The sequence below is a fragment of the Gopherus flavomarginatus genome, chromosome 20, assembly GCF_025201925.1.
Source record: "Gopherus flavomarginatus isolate rGopFla2 chromosome 20, rGopFla2.mat.asm, whole genome shotgun sequence".
Taxonomy (NCBI): domain Eukaryota; kingdom Metazoa; phylum Chordata; order Testudines; family Testudinidae; genus Gopherus; species Gopherus flavomarginatus.
Window position 1 is genome coordinate 2918066 of NC_066636.1, and position 17129 is coordinate 2935194.

The 17129-nt window shown below is 58.2% G+C and overlaps 1 protein-coding gene across 1 annotated transcript; it reads left to right on the top strand.

Moving 5' to 3' along the window:
- Positions 1-6747: 6747 nt before the first annotated feature.
- On the top strand, positions 6748-16057 carry LOC127038363 (NLR family CARD domain-containing protein 3-like). The gene is made up of 8 exons (XM_050930941.1): positions 6748-6999; positions 7860-8187; positions 10375-10467; positions 10902-10958; positions 11348-13106; positions 13550-13636; positions 14025-14243; positions 14915-16057. The coding sequence occupies exons 2-8, from the start codon at positions 7860-7862 to the stop codon at positions 15219-15221; spliced, it is 2850 nt and encodes a 949-aa protein (XP_050786898.1). The 5' UTR covers positions 6748-6999; the 3' UTR covers positions 15222-16057.
- The last annotated feature ends 1072 nt before the right edge of the window (positions 16058-17129 follow it).

Genomic DNA, 17129 nt, shown 5'->3' on the forward strand with positions numbered 1-17129 from the left:
CCTATCCTCCCCACCACACCCTATCTATTCCTCCGTCCCCCATCCACCCCCTATCTATCCATCCCAATACATCCCCACATGTATCCCCACACATCCCATCTGTCCATCCCCATCCATCTATCCACACCTCTAATTATCTACCACTACCCATCGCTGCCGGTCTAGCTATCCGTGTCCCCCCCACCATTCCCCTCCCCCTGCTCCGGGCTCCCACACCTCTCTCAGGGCCCAGCCACAGGCTCCTGGTTGGTTTCACTTTCCTGTACCTATTTCTGGTCAGTTTCGCTCTCCCACCCTTGGCCTCCCCTGACCCCCTCTGGGCCCAACCCGCACCCCCAGGCTCAGGGTGGCTGATGCAGCGGACGGGAGGGATGGTGGGGGGCTCAGCTCTTCAGGGGCTCAGCCAAAGAAAATCCGGACGGGGGAGTCAGGACTCCTGGGCTCTACCCCTGGCTCTGGGCGAGGGAAGTGGGGTCCAGGGAGTAGCGCAGGGAGCCAGGACTCCTGGGTTCTATCCCTGGCTCTGGGACTGGGGGAGGGGGTTCTGTCCAACACACCCCACCCTTCCCTCCATTTCACCCCCCTCATCTCCCCTTCACCCCCAACTTGCTGAGCTGGGAATTCCCGAGACCCCAGTGACTCACAGGCAGGGCCGGCGTCCGGCCGGATCCCAGTACCCCCAGAGCTGCCTCTCCCTGGCTTCCTCTTGCCCTCGTTTTCTCTCCGTCCTCTCTGCGCTCCGGCCAACTATAAATAATTGCTTCGCTGTCGCCCTGGGGCCCGGCTGAATCTGTGAGCTGCTGCTTCCACCACCACCCCCCGCCTGCTTCTCCACAAGTCCCACATCTGCCCTGGTACATGACGTGAAGGGGCATCGGGGGGGCCACCTAGGGGCTCCCACCCCCTATACACCCCCATCTTTGGGCCGGCATTGCTGGAATGGAGCAGGGGAGAGCCAGAGTGTGAGTGTGTGTCCATGTTTGCGTCCCCTTCGCTGTGTGTGTGTCTGAGACGCACTGCGGGTGTGGTTGTGACACCGGGCAGGTGTGACACTGCCAGGGGGCAGGGGGTGTGTGTCACACAAGGAGATATTCACAGGGAAAGGACCTCCACTTGAAATGGTCTCTAGGCGCCGATAAGGCGACAGAGTGAGGTGGCAAAGTTTGCAGATGATACTAAACTACTCAAGATAGTTAAGACCAAAGCAGACTGTGAAGAACTTCAAAAAGATCTCACAAAACTAAGTGATTGGGCAACAAAATGGCAAATGAAATTTAATGTGGATAAATGTAAAGTGATGCACATTGGAAAAAATAACCCCAACTATACATACAATATGATCGGGGCTAATTTAGCTAAAACGAGTCAGGAAAAAGATCTGGGAGTCATCGTGGATAGTTCTCTGAAGACATCCACGCAGTGCGCAGAGGTGGTCAAAAAAGCAAACAGGATGTTAGGAATCATTCAAAAGGGGATAGAGGATAAGACGGAGAATAGTTTATTGCCCTTATACAAATCCATGATACGCCCACATCTCGAATACTGCGTACAGATGTGGTCTCACCTGAAAAAAAATATACTGGCACTAGAAAAGGTTCAGAGAAGGACAACTAAAATGATTAGGAGTTTGGAGAAGGTTCCATACGAGGAAAGATTAAAGAGGCTAGGATTCTTCAGCTTGGAAAAGAGGAGACTAAGGGGGGACATGATAGTGGTCTATAAAATCATGAGGGGGATGGAGAAAGTGAATAAGGAAAAGTTATTTACTTATTCCCATAATACAAGAACTAGGGGCCACCAAATGAAATGAATAGGCAGCAGGTTTAAAACAAATAACTTCCTTTTATTTGTTTTAAACCTGCTGCCTATTCATTTCATTTGGTGACCCCTAGTTCTTGTATTATGGGAATAAGTAAATAATGGACGTAACTGCCGTGAATGTATCCAGTTCTCTTTTAAAGGCGGTTACAGTCCCAGCCTTCACACTCCTTACCTGAGGGGTAGGAGTGCCGGTGGCAGTAACCACTGACTCATCTGTCGGGGACTTGCAATCATCAGATGTTGCGCCAGGTCCAGCATGACATTAGGCTGGTAACGAAACCCACTACAGTTTGGCACCCTGAGATTACTCTGATGGGGTGTAGGGCCAAATTCAGGATGCCTGTGCCAGGGGGAACCATCCCAATAACACTTCCCACCAGTGGTGCGTCTGGTCCTGGCCAATTCTGGCAAACACCCGTTTCGTTTCCTTGGCATTATGATGCACGGTAACCAGGGCTCTGCGCCCTTCCTGTGTTGCAGTATGTGACTGGTTCTGTAAACCAGGGTGCACACGCAATGTTTGTAAAGCAGGCACATCCATCCCAAGGGGCACAGGTTTTACAACAGAATACAAAGCATAAGACACTTTTAACTGACCATATTCAAATTCGGGCACACGAACTTCAAAATCACATCCCTTAATTGCTGCAATATGACAGAAACGTTTATTCTCCTAAGGACCATGATTTACTTTGCGCACAGAATAGGACACCAACTTCTAACACATACACAACCATTTCCTAGCTACACAAACACAGAATTGTTACTTACAAATGGGTTAACAGCATAGCGGCATTTTCCTTCAGTTACTTCCAAACGCACATCCTGAGCTTGGAGGGCATTTTGGTTACATTCATCTCCAGTTCCAGGTTCCTCTAAACAGGCTCCCAATTCTACTGGTTTCCATTTTTGATCATCTTTCAGCACCCTCACTCGGTGGTCGATAGGTTCCACTACGGTCCGATTAATATTGAGGCCTAAAGGCACAATGGGAGAAACTCATTTTATTTCTGCCTGGGACATTAGCAAGGCAAAGATGGTGATTTCCTCTGACTCTTGATTATAGGTGAAATTTACCCTTTTCCACCAGACCTGTAACTCTTTCAGTTTGGGTGGAATATTTCCAAATGATGCTGCTGATTTCTACTGGGAGCACCCCAGTCCTACCATCGCGAATTGTATCTGTTACTACATCAATCATCCATGCTTGCATTTGCGTACATGCCACAGCTAAAAAGGTGTTAGTTTGCAGAATGCCAACAGCCTGCAAGAGGCAGCGACGGTCTCCCTCTTGGGTTGTCAGGTGGCGTCCCGTCCACCCACCACTGTTCCGGGAGACACGCGTCTCTCCCAGCCGTCGCCTTGATCGGAGTTACTCTGTGCGATGCGGCAGAGCCCCTGGTAGCCACCAGGATGAACGGCAGCCTTTGGTCCCAATCTTCCGCTTCAGGGTTTACTGCTTTTCTGAGAGCTGTTTTCAGAGTACGGTTCGTTCGCTCCACTTGGCCTGAACTCTGGGGGCGTCCAGCTGTATGGAGCCTTCGCTTAATCCCAAAGGCTTGGCAGATTCCTTTGGTGATTTCCCCAACAAAGTGGGGCCCTGGATCGGAATCCGTTGCCCTCGGCGTGCCCCATCTGGTTATGACGTGTTCAGTGAGCACCCGAGCTGCGGTCTGAGCTGTGTTATGTGGAGTGGGGATGGCCTCAGTCCATTCAGTAAAGGGATCAGCAATCACCAGACAATACTGGTTACCCCTTGGTGTCCTGGGTAGGTGCCCAATCCAACCAATTTGCAGCCTGGCCCATGGTCCCTCTATTCTCCGATGTCTCAGGGGTCCTTTGGTTATTTTGGGATCAGCACTATTGGCTGCACATGGTAAACAGTTGGGATATCCCATTGCTTGTGGAGCTGCAGGGAGGCTCCGGGGCCAGTGAAGGCACCGGGCTTCCAGGGTCCATTATCCCCACATGCTCTTGTACAAAATCTGTCAAGCTGTTTCCCAGCACCATGTTCATTCTTTCCAGTTGTTTCCCTGTCTCCACTCAGGCAGGCCGTCAGCCTGAGTTCTGAGTCCCAGTCACAGAATGGATCTGTAGATTAACTCAAGCTGCTCTTGCTGTGGCACCCCAAAACTCCGCACCCCCTCTCCCCCGCCTTGGTGAAGCTGAGACTGCTGAATGGCCAATTTACAGCTTGCTGACTAGGTCGCCTTTAACAATAAGCCAGAGTGGTTTCAGGCACTTTATTGGTTTGCCAAAGTCTCCCCATACACTGTCACCAGCCATTAAAAGCACAGATCTCAGCAAACCTCCTCTGCTCTAACCACTAGACCCCACTCCCCTCCCAGAGCCTGGAGGAGAACCCAGGAGTCCTGGCTCTGAGACTCAGGGCCGGCTTTAGGAAGTGCAGGGCCCAATTTGAACAGTTTCGATGAGGCCCCGGCAGGGATGACTAAAACAAAAAAACACTTAAAAAAAAACCCTTTCATTTCTTCCGTGTATTATTTACTTTCCATGACTATATAAATAATAATAAATTTATATATTACATACATTGCATCATATATTAATTAGCTGATTTGCACTTTCATATTAGGAAAATAATTTGTTTTGATAGTTGTATAACTGATTTTCTTCACTAATGTTTATTTTATTAAAATTTAAAAAATATTTCCTTATTAATATAAAATTGCCCCCTCCTTCCTCCCCCAGTGCCACCCGGCCCCGTGGAAACAAACCTTCCTTCCCCAGCTCCGCCCCATCGAAACGAAGTTGGGGGCGGGCACATGGGGTGACCAGATCACAGCAGTAAAATAGGACCTGCCCCCTCCCTGCTCAGCCCCATCATCACACCCTCTTCACCCCCTAGCCCCCCGCTTGCTTGCTGCATCTCTCTTAGTCAGTCCCCCACCCATCACTCGCCTCCTTTCACCTTCTCCCTCCCCTGCCAGAAACCCCCATGCCCACCCCTAGAACCCCTGCTGGCCCAGTGCTCGCCTCTTTGCCCACCTGCCACTTGCCCCCTCACCTCCCCCCCAAGTATAAAGCCTCATTCAAAGACCCAGGGGTCACTATATTACTGCACACAGCTGTCAATCAATGTAGTTGTAAATCAATCTCTGCATTACGCATTTTTGTATAACTTTTATATGACTTTGTATTGAACCTTGGTAATATGTTATAGCGGGCCCCTAAGGTAGTATATAAGGTAAAAGAAAAGTGTCTTTTTGCTAGGATCTTAGAAATAAGATCTTCCTCCCACTTTGTAATCAATTGCCCTGTTGAATGAATGAGGTGTGAATGAGGAAGATGTGGAAGGCAGCACCTCCAGACAGCTGCAACCCTTGGAGCGGGGCTGGGAGCCAGACCAAGGAGCTTTGCCCAGGCTGAGTGGGACGGAGTTTGGGTGCTGGGTGCAGGCTCCGGACTGGGGCACGGGGTGGGGTGCAGGAAGGGTGGAGGGGTGCAGGCTCTGGGAGTGAGTGCAGAGGGGGTTGCAGGCTCTGGGACAGAGTTTGGGGGTTGGAGAGGGGGTGGTGGGTGCTGGGGAGAGGGGAGGGGACTGCCATCACATGTGGCTTCTTCCTCCTCTGCTGCCCCTCACCACAGCCTTGGTGGGGAATGGGGCTGCCCCTTGCCGAGTGGTGGCTGGGGGGGGACCCAGTCAAACTCTGGTTTCACTCTTTCATTGATGGGTCACTTTAACCCCTTACACACCCTTTCCCGCCTCTCTCACCCCCTTTTCTACTGGGCTTGTTTGATCTTTTTGGTGGAGCCAGATGAAAACCACAAACCCCAGTGAGAGCAACAGGCTGGAAGACTAGACTGAACCCACCACCCAGCCTAGTCCATCCCAGAGCCCAGGACTGAGGGCAAATGTCCCCCCACCCCCTGGCCACCTGCTTCCACTCCTGGCCTCTCCCAGCGCTGCCAGTGATTCTGTGTGGCTGCATCAGGCGGGATTTCAACCGGACCCCCCCCCTGCTAAATTCACCCCTGTTTTGTGACCACTCTGCACCAAGAGCACCTTCCTTCCCTGCCCTAGAGCTGCTGGATGGCTAGAAAGCTGAGCTGGGCATTCGATTGATCTGGAATATTATCATGTCCCCTCTCAAAAAACCTTAATATTCACACAGCTTTGGGGGGGGGCTATTTGCCCCCCCCGGCTAGTCTATTTTATTGTTGTAGGGCAAACGAAGGAGCCATCGTTTAATGGAAATATTCAGCCCCTACAGCAGTCTTGCAGCAGGGAAAGCAGAGTTGATGGGAAGGGAACTGGTTTGGACAGGAGCCCCAGTCCCCTTCCTTTGCAAAATAATTTGGAGAAGGAATCAGATCACTCCGTGCCTCAGTTTCCCCTCTTGTGGGGGTGGGGGGGAGATAAGTCTCAGCCTGCCATGCCATGTTGCAGACCTTTCGCATTCTCCCCTGTTGATGTATTTGATTTCCTTCTCCAACCTTCCCTCTCTCTCTCACCTGGAGTTCACAGCACTAAGTACGGCCCGGGCCGGGGCTGTTTTCCTGGGTTCCATGACACGATCCCGACTTTAGTTCTGAAACAGACACAGGCAGGTACAAACTCACCCTCAAACAGCAACACCACGAAAACCACAACACCGACCCAATCTGGCAAACCTCCAGGGAATCACAGGGTCCAACACGCACCGCTGGGAGCCCCAGCAGCTGTTCAGCTGAGTGAGGTCCACTGCAGAGATTCCTGCCTCCCACCGGACCAGAGAGAGAACCAGAAGCCCCCTTGGCATCTCCTCCAGGTGAGTGCTGGTGGGAGGGGAGGAAGGCTGCAAAGCACATGTGCCTTCTCCCCCCTCCCGACAGCAACACCCACGGGTGCCAGCCAGCGTCTCTCCTTGCCTAGCAGCAATAGCTGCTGCTTCCGGGAGAGACGCTGCGGCGCGGGGCCCAATTTGGGGGGAATCGGGCAAATCGGCCTAAAGCCAGCCCTGCTGAGACTGTCCCCCCGGCTCCAACCACTAGACCCCACTCCCCTCCCAGAGCTGGGGAGAGAACCCAGGAGTCCTGGCTCCCCCTCTTGCCAAGGCCTTTGCTGATTGTGGTTAATGATTGACCCAAAGGTTGCTCCTGAGAGAGCTGAGATCCTCCCCCGCCCGCCTCGGGAGCAGCAGGGCTCAGGGGCTTTGCAGACCCAGCTGGACCCAGGTAGGACCCACAACACCACTGCCCTCTCCCCGCCGGGAGCAGGATGGGGCCTAGTGATTAGAGCAGAGGGGGAATTGGGAGCCAGGACTCCTGGGTTCTCTCCTGGCTGTGGGGGGTGGGGTTTAATGGTTAGAGCAGAGGGGGCTGGGAGGGAGCCCAGACTCCTGGGTTCTGTCCCAGCTCAGGGGGAAGGGGGGGTCTAGTGGGTTAGAGTGGGGGGCGGGCCTGGGAGTTCAGTGTCCGTGGCCCAGATCCAGCCCTCACCTGTCTGCCGGGGCTGCTGGCCAGGGGGTGGTTAGCTCCCCTGTGTGTTGGGGGGGACAGGGCTGAGACTGGCCACGCTCACTTCACAGACAGGGCCATGACACTGAAGGAGCCCACAGTGAATCCCCCACTGGGGCTGGCTCAGAGCTGGCACCCCTAGAGGCGAAAGGCCCCGTGCCCCATTCCCTGCCCCCCCGCCCCGCCAGTCACCCCACCCCCCGCGCAGTTACTGGAGGGCTGTATCAGTGGAATGAAGGTCAAGTTCTCTGCTCCTTGGAGCGAGCGGAGATAAGACGCCAGCTCCACCCTCCCCACATCATCCACCCCTTCAGAGCTCCATTCCCTGGCACAGCCAGCTGAGCTGCCAAGCTGGGATCAACAGGCGGGGGGTCTCCCCCAGCGGTCAGGGCTGGCCCCAATGGCACTAGGGGGACCGGTGCTGCAGGGAGGGGCTCAGGGCGGGGCGCTCTCCCCTCCAATTTAGACTATTAATAGCATTTTCCTGGTTCTGGGAAGGGAGTGGGGGCTAGTGGTTAGAGTGGGGGGGGGGCTGGGAGCCAGGACTCCTGGGTGCTCTCTTCGTCTCTCCCCAGCAGATGCCTGCCCCCCAGGATTACCCCGAGCTGATCCAGCAGCACCGGCAGGCCCTGCTTCGCTGGATCAAGGGGAACCCCCACGCCCTGCTGCGTCGGCTCCATGACACCGAGGTGCTGAGCCAGGCTGAGTACTTCGCCCTGCTGGAGACGGCCCCCGAGATGAACCAGGTCATCGCGCTGCTGGAGTGGGTCAGCCAGGGTGTCGAGCGGAGCCGGTGCTTCCTGGAGGCGCTGCGGGAGCTGCAGGAGGAATACGGCGCCGAGCTCCAGCAATGGCTGCAGGAGAAGTACCCGGAGAAAAAGAGACCGTGTCCTCCATTGCAACCAAGTACGGGGCCCGTCCCCTCCAGGGGGCGCCAGCTCCCACCCAGCCCCAGGGCGGGGCACAGCCTGGCTCAGGGGGGTGGGGTGGGGGACACATGGCCTGTCCCCTCCAGGGGGCGCCAGCTCCCACCCAGCCCCAGGGCGGGGCACTGCCTGGCTCAGGGGGGTGGGGTGGGGGACACATGGCCTGTCCCCTCCAGGGGGCACCAGCTGTCACCCAGCCCCAGGGCGGGGCACTGCCTGGCTCAGGGGGGTGGGGTGGGGGACACATGGCCTGTCCCCTCCAGGGGGCGCCAGCTCCCACCCAGCCCCAGGGCGGGGCACTGCCTGGCTCAGGGGGGTGGGGTGGGGGACACATGGCCTGTCCCCTCCAGGGGGCACCAGCTGTCACCCAGCCCCAGGGCGAGGCTCAGCCTGGCTCGGGGGGCTGGCACTGGGGGCTGAATCTGAAATTTGGGGGAAATCACAGGAACAGCCTTGACGGGGCACGGATTCCATCGCTGTGTCCTGGTGTCTTTCCCATCCCTTCCTCCAGCTTTCCGTCTTCAACCATCCCTCCGGCTACCCGGCTTTCTTTTACAGCTGTGGTGTTATGTTCCTCCAACCTACCGGCCAAACAGCCTGTTTGATATCCAGCTTCCTTCCATCTTTCTGTACCCAGCCAGCCTTCCGACCCACCCACCCGTCCACCCATCCTTCTCTATTTCCATCCACCCACCCATCAACCCATCCATCCACGCACTCTTATCTATTTCCATCCACCCACCTAGCCGTCCACCCATCCTTCTCTATTTCCATCCACCCACCCACCCGTCCACCCATCCTTCTCTATTTCCATCCACCCACCCACCAACCCATCCATCCACGCACTCTTATCTATTTCCATCCACCCACCCACCCGTCCACCCATCCTTCTCTATTTCCATCCACTCACCCACCCGTCCACCCATCCTTCTCTATTTCCATCCACTCACCCATCCAACCTTTCACCCATCCAATCCCTCATCCATCCATCCATATATCCACCCACCCACCCAACCTTCCACCCATCCTTCTTTTATAGCTATCCATACAAACAACTGCCCTTTTCTCCATCTATCCATCCAACCCCACACCCATTCATCCATCCAACCACTCATGCAACCTTCCACACACCCATCCAACCCCCACCCATCCATCCATCCACCCATCCAACTTTCCATCCATCCTTCTTTTACAGCTACCCATACATACATCCAATTATCCTTCTTTATATCCACCCATCCACCCATGCAACCTTGCACCCAGCTATCCATCCATCACAGGGGTCTCTGCTCACCACTGGAGTGCCTCCTCCTGGCTCCTTGGAGGATTAGTGCTTTCCAGGTCCAATGTCCCTTCTGTAGGGTTGCGCCTCGTGCTGTCTCTCTGTCTCACTCTCAGATTCCGGGTGCTCTCCCTTCAAGGCTTGGCCCTCTGCCCAGGTCACCCTGGGCTTTCCCCCTTCCAGGGTATCAAAGTCTTTCCACAGTAACTGTCTCCAGCTGTCTTCTCAGTCACTGCCCAGGTGGTACCACTTCCCCAGTGGCTGGTGGGTAATCCGGACCCAGCCTCTATTCCAGGTTCCAGCCCAGCAACCTTCTAATCCACAGCCAACGTCTGCACCATCTTAAACCTCACTGCCCTTTCCCTGCCCCTCTCCCCTGGCTCCCTTCCTTCCCTTGTGAATGTCCAGACAGTGGCTGCAGGCTCCTTCCCTGCAGCTCCTTTCTGCTGCCAGCTTCCTGGCTTTATTCCAGCCCCACCCAATCCCATCCATCTACCCATCCAGCCTTCCATCCACCTACCCATCCAGCCTTCCATCCATCCAACCTTTTCCATCCGTGTCTTTTTATATCTATCCAGCTAACCAACTTCCATCCACCTACCCATCCAGCCTTCAATCCATGCAACCTTCCACCCATCCATCCGTCGTCTTTACATCCATCCACCCACACCTCCAGCCTTCCATCCATCTTTTTATATCCATCCACCCACCCATCCAACCTTCCATCTTTCTCGTATTTATTCATCCGTCCAACTCTCCTTTTGATATCCATCCATCCACACATCCAGCCACCTTTCTTCATTATTCATACAGCCAACTCTCTTCTTTTACAGCCATCCGCTCATCCAACCACTATTTTTATCCCCATCCATCTTTCTTTCGCAGACAATCCCAACCGTCCGAAATCCAACCACACATTCCTGCGGAAAATCCTACGGAAAAAAAACAAGAAGTATGAGCCAACCCCAGAGCTGCCAGGTGAGACTCCCCTGCCACCCCCACCCCACCAGCTGACCTCAGGAACAACACTTCATCAGTGAGGGATGTTCATCTCAAGACCTTCTAGGACAGGAGTGGGGTCTAGTGGGTTAGAATAGGGGGACTGGGAGCCCAGACTCCTGGGTTCTATCCTTGTCTCTGGGAGGGGATTGGGGTCTAGTGGTCAGAATAGGGGGGCTGGGAGCCAGGACTCCTGGGTTCTATCCTCAGCTCTGGGAGGGGAGTGGGGTCTAATGGTGAGAGTGGGAGGTAGCTGGGAGCCAGGACTCCTGGGTTCTATCCTCAGTTCTGAGGCCACAGCAGGCTGTCATGGAGGAGGTGTGGGCAGGGAGAGGCTTGGCCCAGCCCAGCTCTGGGGCCTGGATCTGAGTCCTGCCCCCAAGCAACAAGGACACTTGTCCCTTGTCCGGCAGGTGAGGAGCGCACTGGGAATCTGAACTTCCGAAAGGCCCCGAGCGCCTCGCTGAAAGGTATGGAGTGAGGGGGCTGGGTGGGGGAGGGAGGTCAGAGGGAGGGTCAGGGTGTTGGGAGCAGGGGAGAGAGTTTGGGTGACAGATGGGCCAGGGGAAAGGAGGGATGGAGGGTGGGAGAGAGGGTCGGGGGCTGTAGGCAAGGCCAGGGCTGGTGGATCAGGTTAGGGGAGTTGGGAGAGGATTTTGGGGTTGGGGGCGAGGCAAGGGCAGAGGTGAGAGTTGAGGGGAGGATTTGGGGGCAGAGATGGGGTAGTTGCAGAAGCACTGGGGGCTGGGAGGCCTGGAGGAGTTAGGGGGCGGATCGAGGTGTGAAGGGCAGGCCCAGGGCTCTGGGGGGTGCAGACACTCGACCTCCCCTCCCCGCTGTTCTCCCCCCTCCCCCCCAGCTGTCCTGCAGCGCCACCGGGCCTCTCTGCTGCGGCACACCCAGCAGCTGTGCACCAACGCCTGTGACGCCCGCTCCTGTGCCCTCATCGAGATCCGCTACACCCCGCTGCTGCTGCTGGACCACTCCGGCCACGCCGCCCCCCCCGGGCACGAGCACCTGGCCCTGGCCGCCCGCCGCGCCCGCCTCCTCCCGCTCCATGCCCCTCGCCGGCTCCTCCTGCGCCACCTTCTGGCCCCGCTGCCCACCGAGACCCAGGGCCCCTGCCGGGTGGCCCTGAGCGGCGCCGCCGGCATCGGCAAGAGTGTGACCGTGCAGAAGATCCTGCATGACTGGGCGCTGGGTGCGGCTTTCCAGGGCCCCCTCTGCGCCTTGGATTTCTCCTGCCGGGAGCTCAGCATGATGTCCAGCCCTGTCACCCTGGAGGGGCTGATCTGCACCAAGCGTCCCCACCTGCAGGAGGTGCTGCCCGAGCTGCTGGCACGGCCCGGGGACCTCCTCATCCTCGTGGACGGCTTGGATGAATTCCGGCACCCGTTGGATGGCGGAACTCCCTGCCACCGGCCCGGCCAGCCGGCCCACGTCAAGGAGCTGCTGCGCGGCCTCATCGACGGGACCCTGCTGCCTGGGGCGGCCGTCGTGGTGACGTCTCGGCCGTGCCCGGCCCTCTCCAGCATCCCCTTTGATCGCCACTTGCTGATCCTCGGCTTTGACGAGGACCAGGTGGAGGACTATTTCCGCCGGTTCTTCCGGGATGCCGAGCGAGCCGCTGCCGTGCAGGGCTACATCTCCGGCCACCAAGGCTTAGCCGGGCTTTGCTTCATCCCCCTCTACTGCTTCATCTTATGCACCGCCCTGGGGGAGTTCTTCCCCGCCGGCAGGGCAGCTGACCCATCTCCGCCCACCACCATCACCGAGGTCTATCGCTGCTATATGGCCACCATCCTGGGAACCGGCTGGTCTCCGGAGCCGGGCTCCAGGCAGCTAGTCCTGCGCCTGGGGCGCCTGGCATACGCCGCCCTCTTGGCCGGCAAGATCCTCTTCACCCCAGCTGAGCTGCGGGAATTCGGATTCGACCCCCAAGACCTTCCAGGCACTTTCTTCAACCCCATCTTCTCCAGAGAAGACCACCAGGTCTATTGCTTCTTCCATCTGACAGTGCAGGAGTTCCTGGCTGCACTCTACTGCGTGGCTGCCCTGGATCCTGGCGCTGAGGACCTCACGCCCTGCCTGGATCTCTGGTGGGAGGGATCGGCCGGGCAGGACGGGGACCCAGAGCCCTCCTGGACATCACCAGGTGAATCCAGTCTCCTCCACTCCACCAGGCAGCTCCTGAGGGGCCACCAGCCCCGGTGGGACAATCTCCAGATGTTCGCCAGGTTCTTCATGGGGCTGCTGACCTCCAGGATGGAGGGGAAGCTGGAAGGGTTGGCCGCAGGCTTCTCCGGAGACGTGCTGGGGCCTGTGGCAGACTGGCTGGGGAGGAAGCTCAGAGGAGACACCGAGAGGCGCCTCCTCTCGCTCCTGCATTGCGTGGCTGAGCTGCGCCAGGAGGGAGTGACGGGCCGGGTAGCCTGCGAGCTGGAGGACATCAACCTCTTCAAGGTGACCCTCAATCCAGCCGACTGCGCCGCCCTGGCCTACGTGCTGGGGGCCTCCGAGCCTGGGCGGGTGAAGAACCTCAACCTGAGCTACAGCAATATGGGCATGGCCGGGCTGCGCAGGATCCGGGGGCTGCTGCACCGCTGCGAGACGCTGCAGTGAGTGTGTGTGAGAGAGAGAGAGAGAAAGTGTGTGTGTGTGTGTGTGCGCGTGTGCGCGCACCACGCAGGACTCCTGGGTTCTAGCCTCAGCTCGGGGGTGGGGGTCTAGTGGTTGGAGTGGGATAGGAACTAGAACTCCCTGGTTCTATCCCCAGCTCTGGGAAGGGGCCTAGTGGTTAGAGCGGGGGTGGGGGGTGGGAGTCAGGACTCCTGGGTTCTATCCCTGGCTGTGGGTGGGGAGTGGGAGTCTAGTGGTTAGAGCAGGGGCGATTGGGAGCCAGGACTCCTGGGTTCTATCCCTGGCTGTGGGTGGGGAGTGGGGGTCTAGTGGTAGGAGAGGGGGATTGGGAGCCAGGACTCCTGGGTTCTATGCCAGGCTGCAGGAGCAGCAGGGGTGCCCAGTGCTCCAGTCCCCTCTCACGCTGGCCACTCCTCTGCAGGCTGCGCTACAATTCTCTGGACAAGGAGGCGGCCGTCATAGAGGCCGAGGTGCTGAGATCCCCCCAATGCCAAGTGAAAAGGCTACTGTGAGTGATCACGGCCCCAGGACGGGGTGCAGGCTGGCGGGGGGGCAATGAGGCATGAGGCCTTTCCCCTCTAGGGGGCCCCAGCTCTGATCCAGCCCCAGCTCTGATCCAGCCCCAGCGTGGGGACTGGCCGCCTCGGGGGGGGCAGAAAATGGGCTTTGGGACCTTCTAGCTCCATATGGGAATTGAGTTTGCCAGGTCTCAGCCCTGATCCCAGCAGGGACAGGGACCATCTCCCTCTCTCCCCCCTCAGCTACCAACCAACCCCCTGGCTGGCAGCCCCCAAAGAGATGCCAAGGGCTGGCTGGGCCACGGGGAGCGGCCCCCCTCTCTGGGATTCAGGGATGGGATGCACCCAGAGGCGCTGGGCTTGAGGGGGATTTCCGAGCCGGCCCCTTCCCCGTCCTGGGGTGGATCCTGTTGTTCTGCTTCCCCACAGGCTGTGTGGGAACTGCCTGGGCTCGGAGGGGGCGAGGGGGCTGTGGGAGGCCCTGCGGGAGAACCGCACCCTGGAGGAGCTGTACCTGGACATCACTGGGATCACCGACAGCGGCTTGGACAACATGCTGCCCTGCCTCCTGGCCAACAGCACCCTCCGGCTCCTGACGTGAGTGCCAGCAGCTGCCCTGCAGGGGGCGCTGTGCTGCAGGGAGCAGGGTGCGGAATCTCCCTGACAGGCAGGGCTGGCCCCAATGCCCCAGGATGGTGCTGGGGGGCGCTGTGCTGCAGGGGGTGGGATGGGGAATCTCCCCTGGCAGGCAGGGCTGGTGGCCCCAAAACCCCTGGGCAGCGCTAGGGGGCGCTGTGCTGCAGGGGGCGGGGTGGGGTCTCTCCCCTGGCAGGCAGGGCTGGCCCCGATGCCCCAGGGGGGGCACTAGGGGCTGGGATGGGGGCTCTCCCCTGGCAGCCAGGGCTGCCCCAATGCCCCAGGACGGCACTGGGGGGCGCTGTGCTGCAGGGGGTGGGATGGGGAATCTCCCCTAACAGTCAGTTCTGGCCTCAATATTGCATCTCAGCACCAGGTGAGGGGTCCTTGCATAAACAGCCCACACGCCCCACCCCAGAGGTGGCCGCATTTCAGTGTTGGGTGAGGGATCCCTGTATAACCAGCCCTCGTGCCACACCCCAGCCAGGAGCCACATCTCGGCGCCCAATATATACAACAGCTCGACCCTTGCCAGCCCCTGGCGAGCAATCCCAGTGTAAACCGGCTGCTGCAACCCAGCAGCAGCTGCATCTTTGCGATCCCCTGACATATTGCCCCCCGCCCCTGGGCAGCATCGTGGGGAACCGGCTGAGCGAGGTCGGGCAGCGGATCCTGTCGGAGCTGAGCCGTCGCAAGCCAGGCCTGAAGGTGATCAGCACGTTCGAGACCGACATGGGTCTGCTCCAGGCCTACCTGGACTGGGTGGAAGAGATCAAGGCCGACCCCGACCAGATGGACGCTGTGAAGAACGCCGACGCCCTGCGCTGCATCGTCTCCGTCCTCCGGGACTTGGACGAATCCAGGACCAGCCCTGAGGCCCGGGCCAGAATCCGAGAGCTGAGGCGAGAGATCAGTGCTCTCCTGGGGGAGAAGGAGTGAAAGGTGCTAGGAGCTGCACGTTTCGCTGCTAGGCTCCTTCCCGCCACCAGGGGGAGACACCCACTGAAATCCCCCATGATGCCATCTGGGTGAAGCTGTAGGGTAACTTAGGTGTTTAGGAGAGCTGGAACATGGGGCCTTTCCCCTGTAGGGGGCGCCGGCACCCATCCAGGCCCAGACTGGGGGACTGGCTGGCTCGGGTGGGTGGGAAATGAGACCTTTCCCCTCTAGGGGCCACTGGCATCGATCCAGCCCCTGGGTGGGGGGCTGGCTGGCTCAGGGGGCAGGGAATGGGACACAGGGCCTTTCCCAGCTAGGATGCGCCGGCTCCCATCCGGCCCCAGATTATTCCCATCCGAATGGCTGTGTAATGGTGGTGAGGTTCTCAGCTCCGTTCCCAGTAGGGCGGGCAACCCTGTCACCCTCCCCACCCCATGGACATTAAGCAGCCCCATTGCCGCTATGGAGTCTGAACCCCCTCCTCCCTCATCAGCAGGGCATGGAGATAAACTGGCAGAGGGATGTGAGGCAGGGCGGGCAGGAGGGGGCGCGGTCTGCCTGGGAATTTCACAGCAAGAGCTGGGACAGAACCCAACTGCCAGTGCCTGGGAGTTATGGAGAATCCTCATTCTGAACACTATAGGGGACATGACACACACTAGAACATATTTACTTTCCTGCCACAGGGGGTAGTGGTGATTATATCACGCGATACACACTCCTCTGCTCATTTCAGTATAAACTGGCTCCAGGATGGGAATGTTTTCATATAAATCCCCCTAAAAAAAGGTAGTATTGGTAAATATTGGTAATGAATAAATTTGTATTACTAGTCATTGTTTGTATTGCTGTAGCCCTCAGAGCCTGAGTCCTGGGGGCTGATGCTGATGCCCCAGCATGGCGCTGGGAGGCGCTGTACTGCAGGGAGCAGGGCAGGGTGGGGGCTCTCCCCTGGCAGTCAGGGCTGGCCCCAATGCCCCTGGTGGTGCTATGGTGAAATATTGTCCCAGTTAGCTCAGGGAGTCTCTGGATGGATGAGGTGGGGGGTGTTGGATCATCCCACCCCTAAATCCTGGGTTGACCCAGTCTAGCCTGGCCCCCCTACTGCCCCCTTCTCCCTAGGGAGACTCCCAAACTCCCCCTTCCCTACCTTGATACCCTGAGTCCCTTCGAACCATTCTCCCCACCCCATTCCCCATATTTGGGGAGTCCAAGATCAGTTCACCCCCAAACACCTGGCACCCCCTCCCAGGACAGCCTGGTGCCCCTTCCCTCACTGCTGCCCCAGAGACCCCAGGCTGGGGGTATGTGGGTGGAGAGGGGGGGTTCTGGGCGAAATTCCCATGGAGGGAACCACCCCTCTGCAGGGGGCATTGGGGTGCAATTTCCCCCCACTCCACTCTGCCCCGATCTTTGCTGCACGCTGGACCCCCCATTTCTGTGTGTTAAGGACCTAACCCCCAGACCAGAGCTCAATCCCCTCCTCCGGGGACCTGATCCTTTCCCCACATGCAAGGGGGCCTGATCCTGGCCTTCCACTTCCCCACAGTGGGCTGCCCTCGTCCCCTCCCCAAGCCAGATTAGCCCAGCCCCCCCACTAATCCTGATAGGCTGCTGGACCAGCTCCCCCAGCCCATGGTAGCCAGGCCAGGGGGCTGGAGCAGCTGCCGGTGGGGCAGAGCCCACCCCCCATCTCCTGTGCGCATTTGGGGGGATCTGGGCCACCCCAGGGGCCCGGCTAGAAGGAGAACTTGCGGTTGGAAGCCTCTTGCCCCATCTCGCTAAGCCCCGCCCCCAAAAGCGTAGATCCCGCCCACATCCCAATAAGCCCCGCCCCAGAGTTCCATAGTCCCCTCCCACCTACGTCACCGCCCCTTTTTCTGTCTGGCCACGCCCACCGCGTGGCGC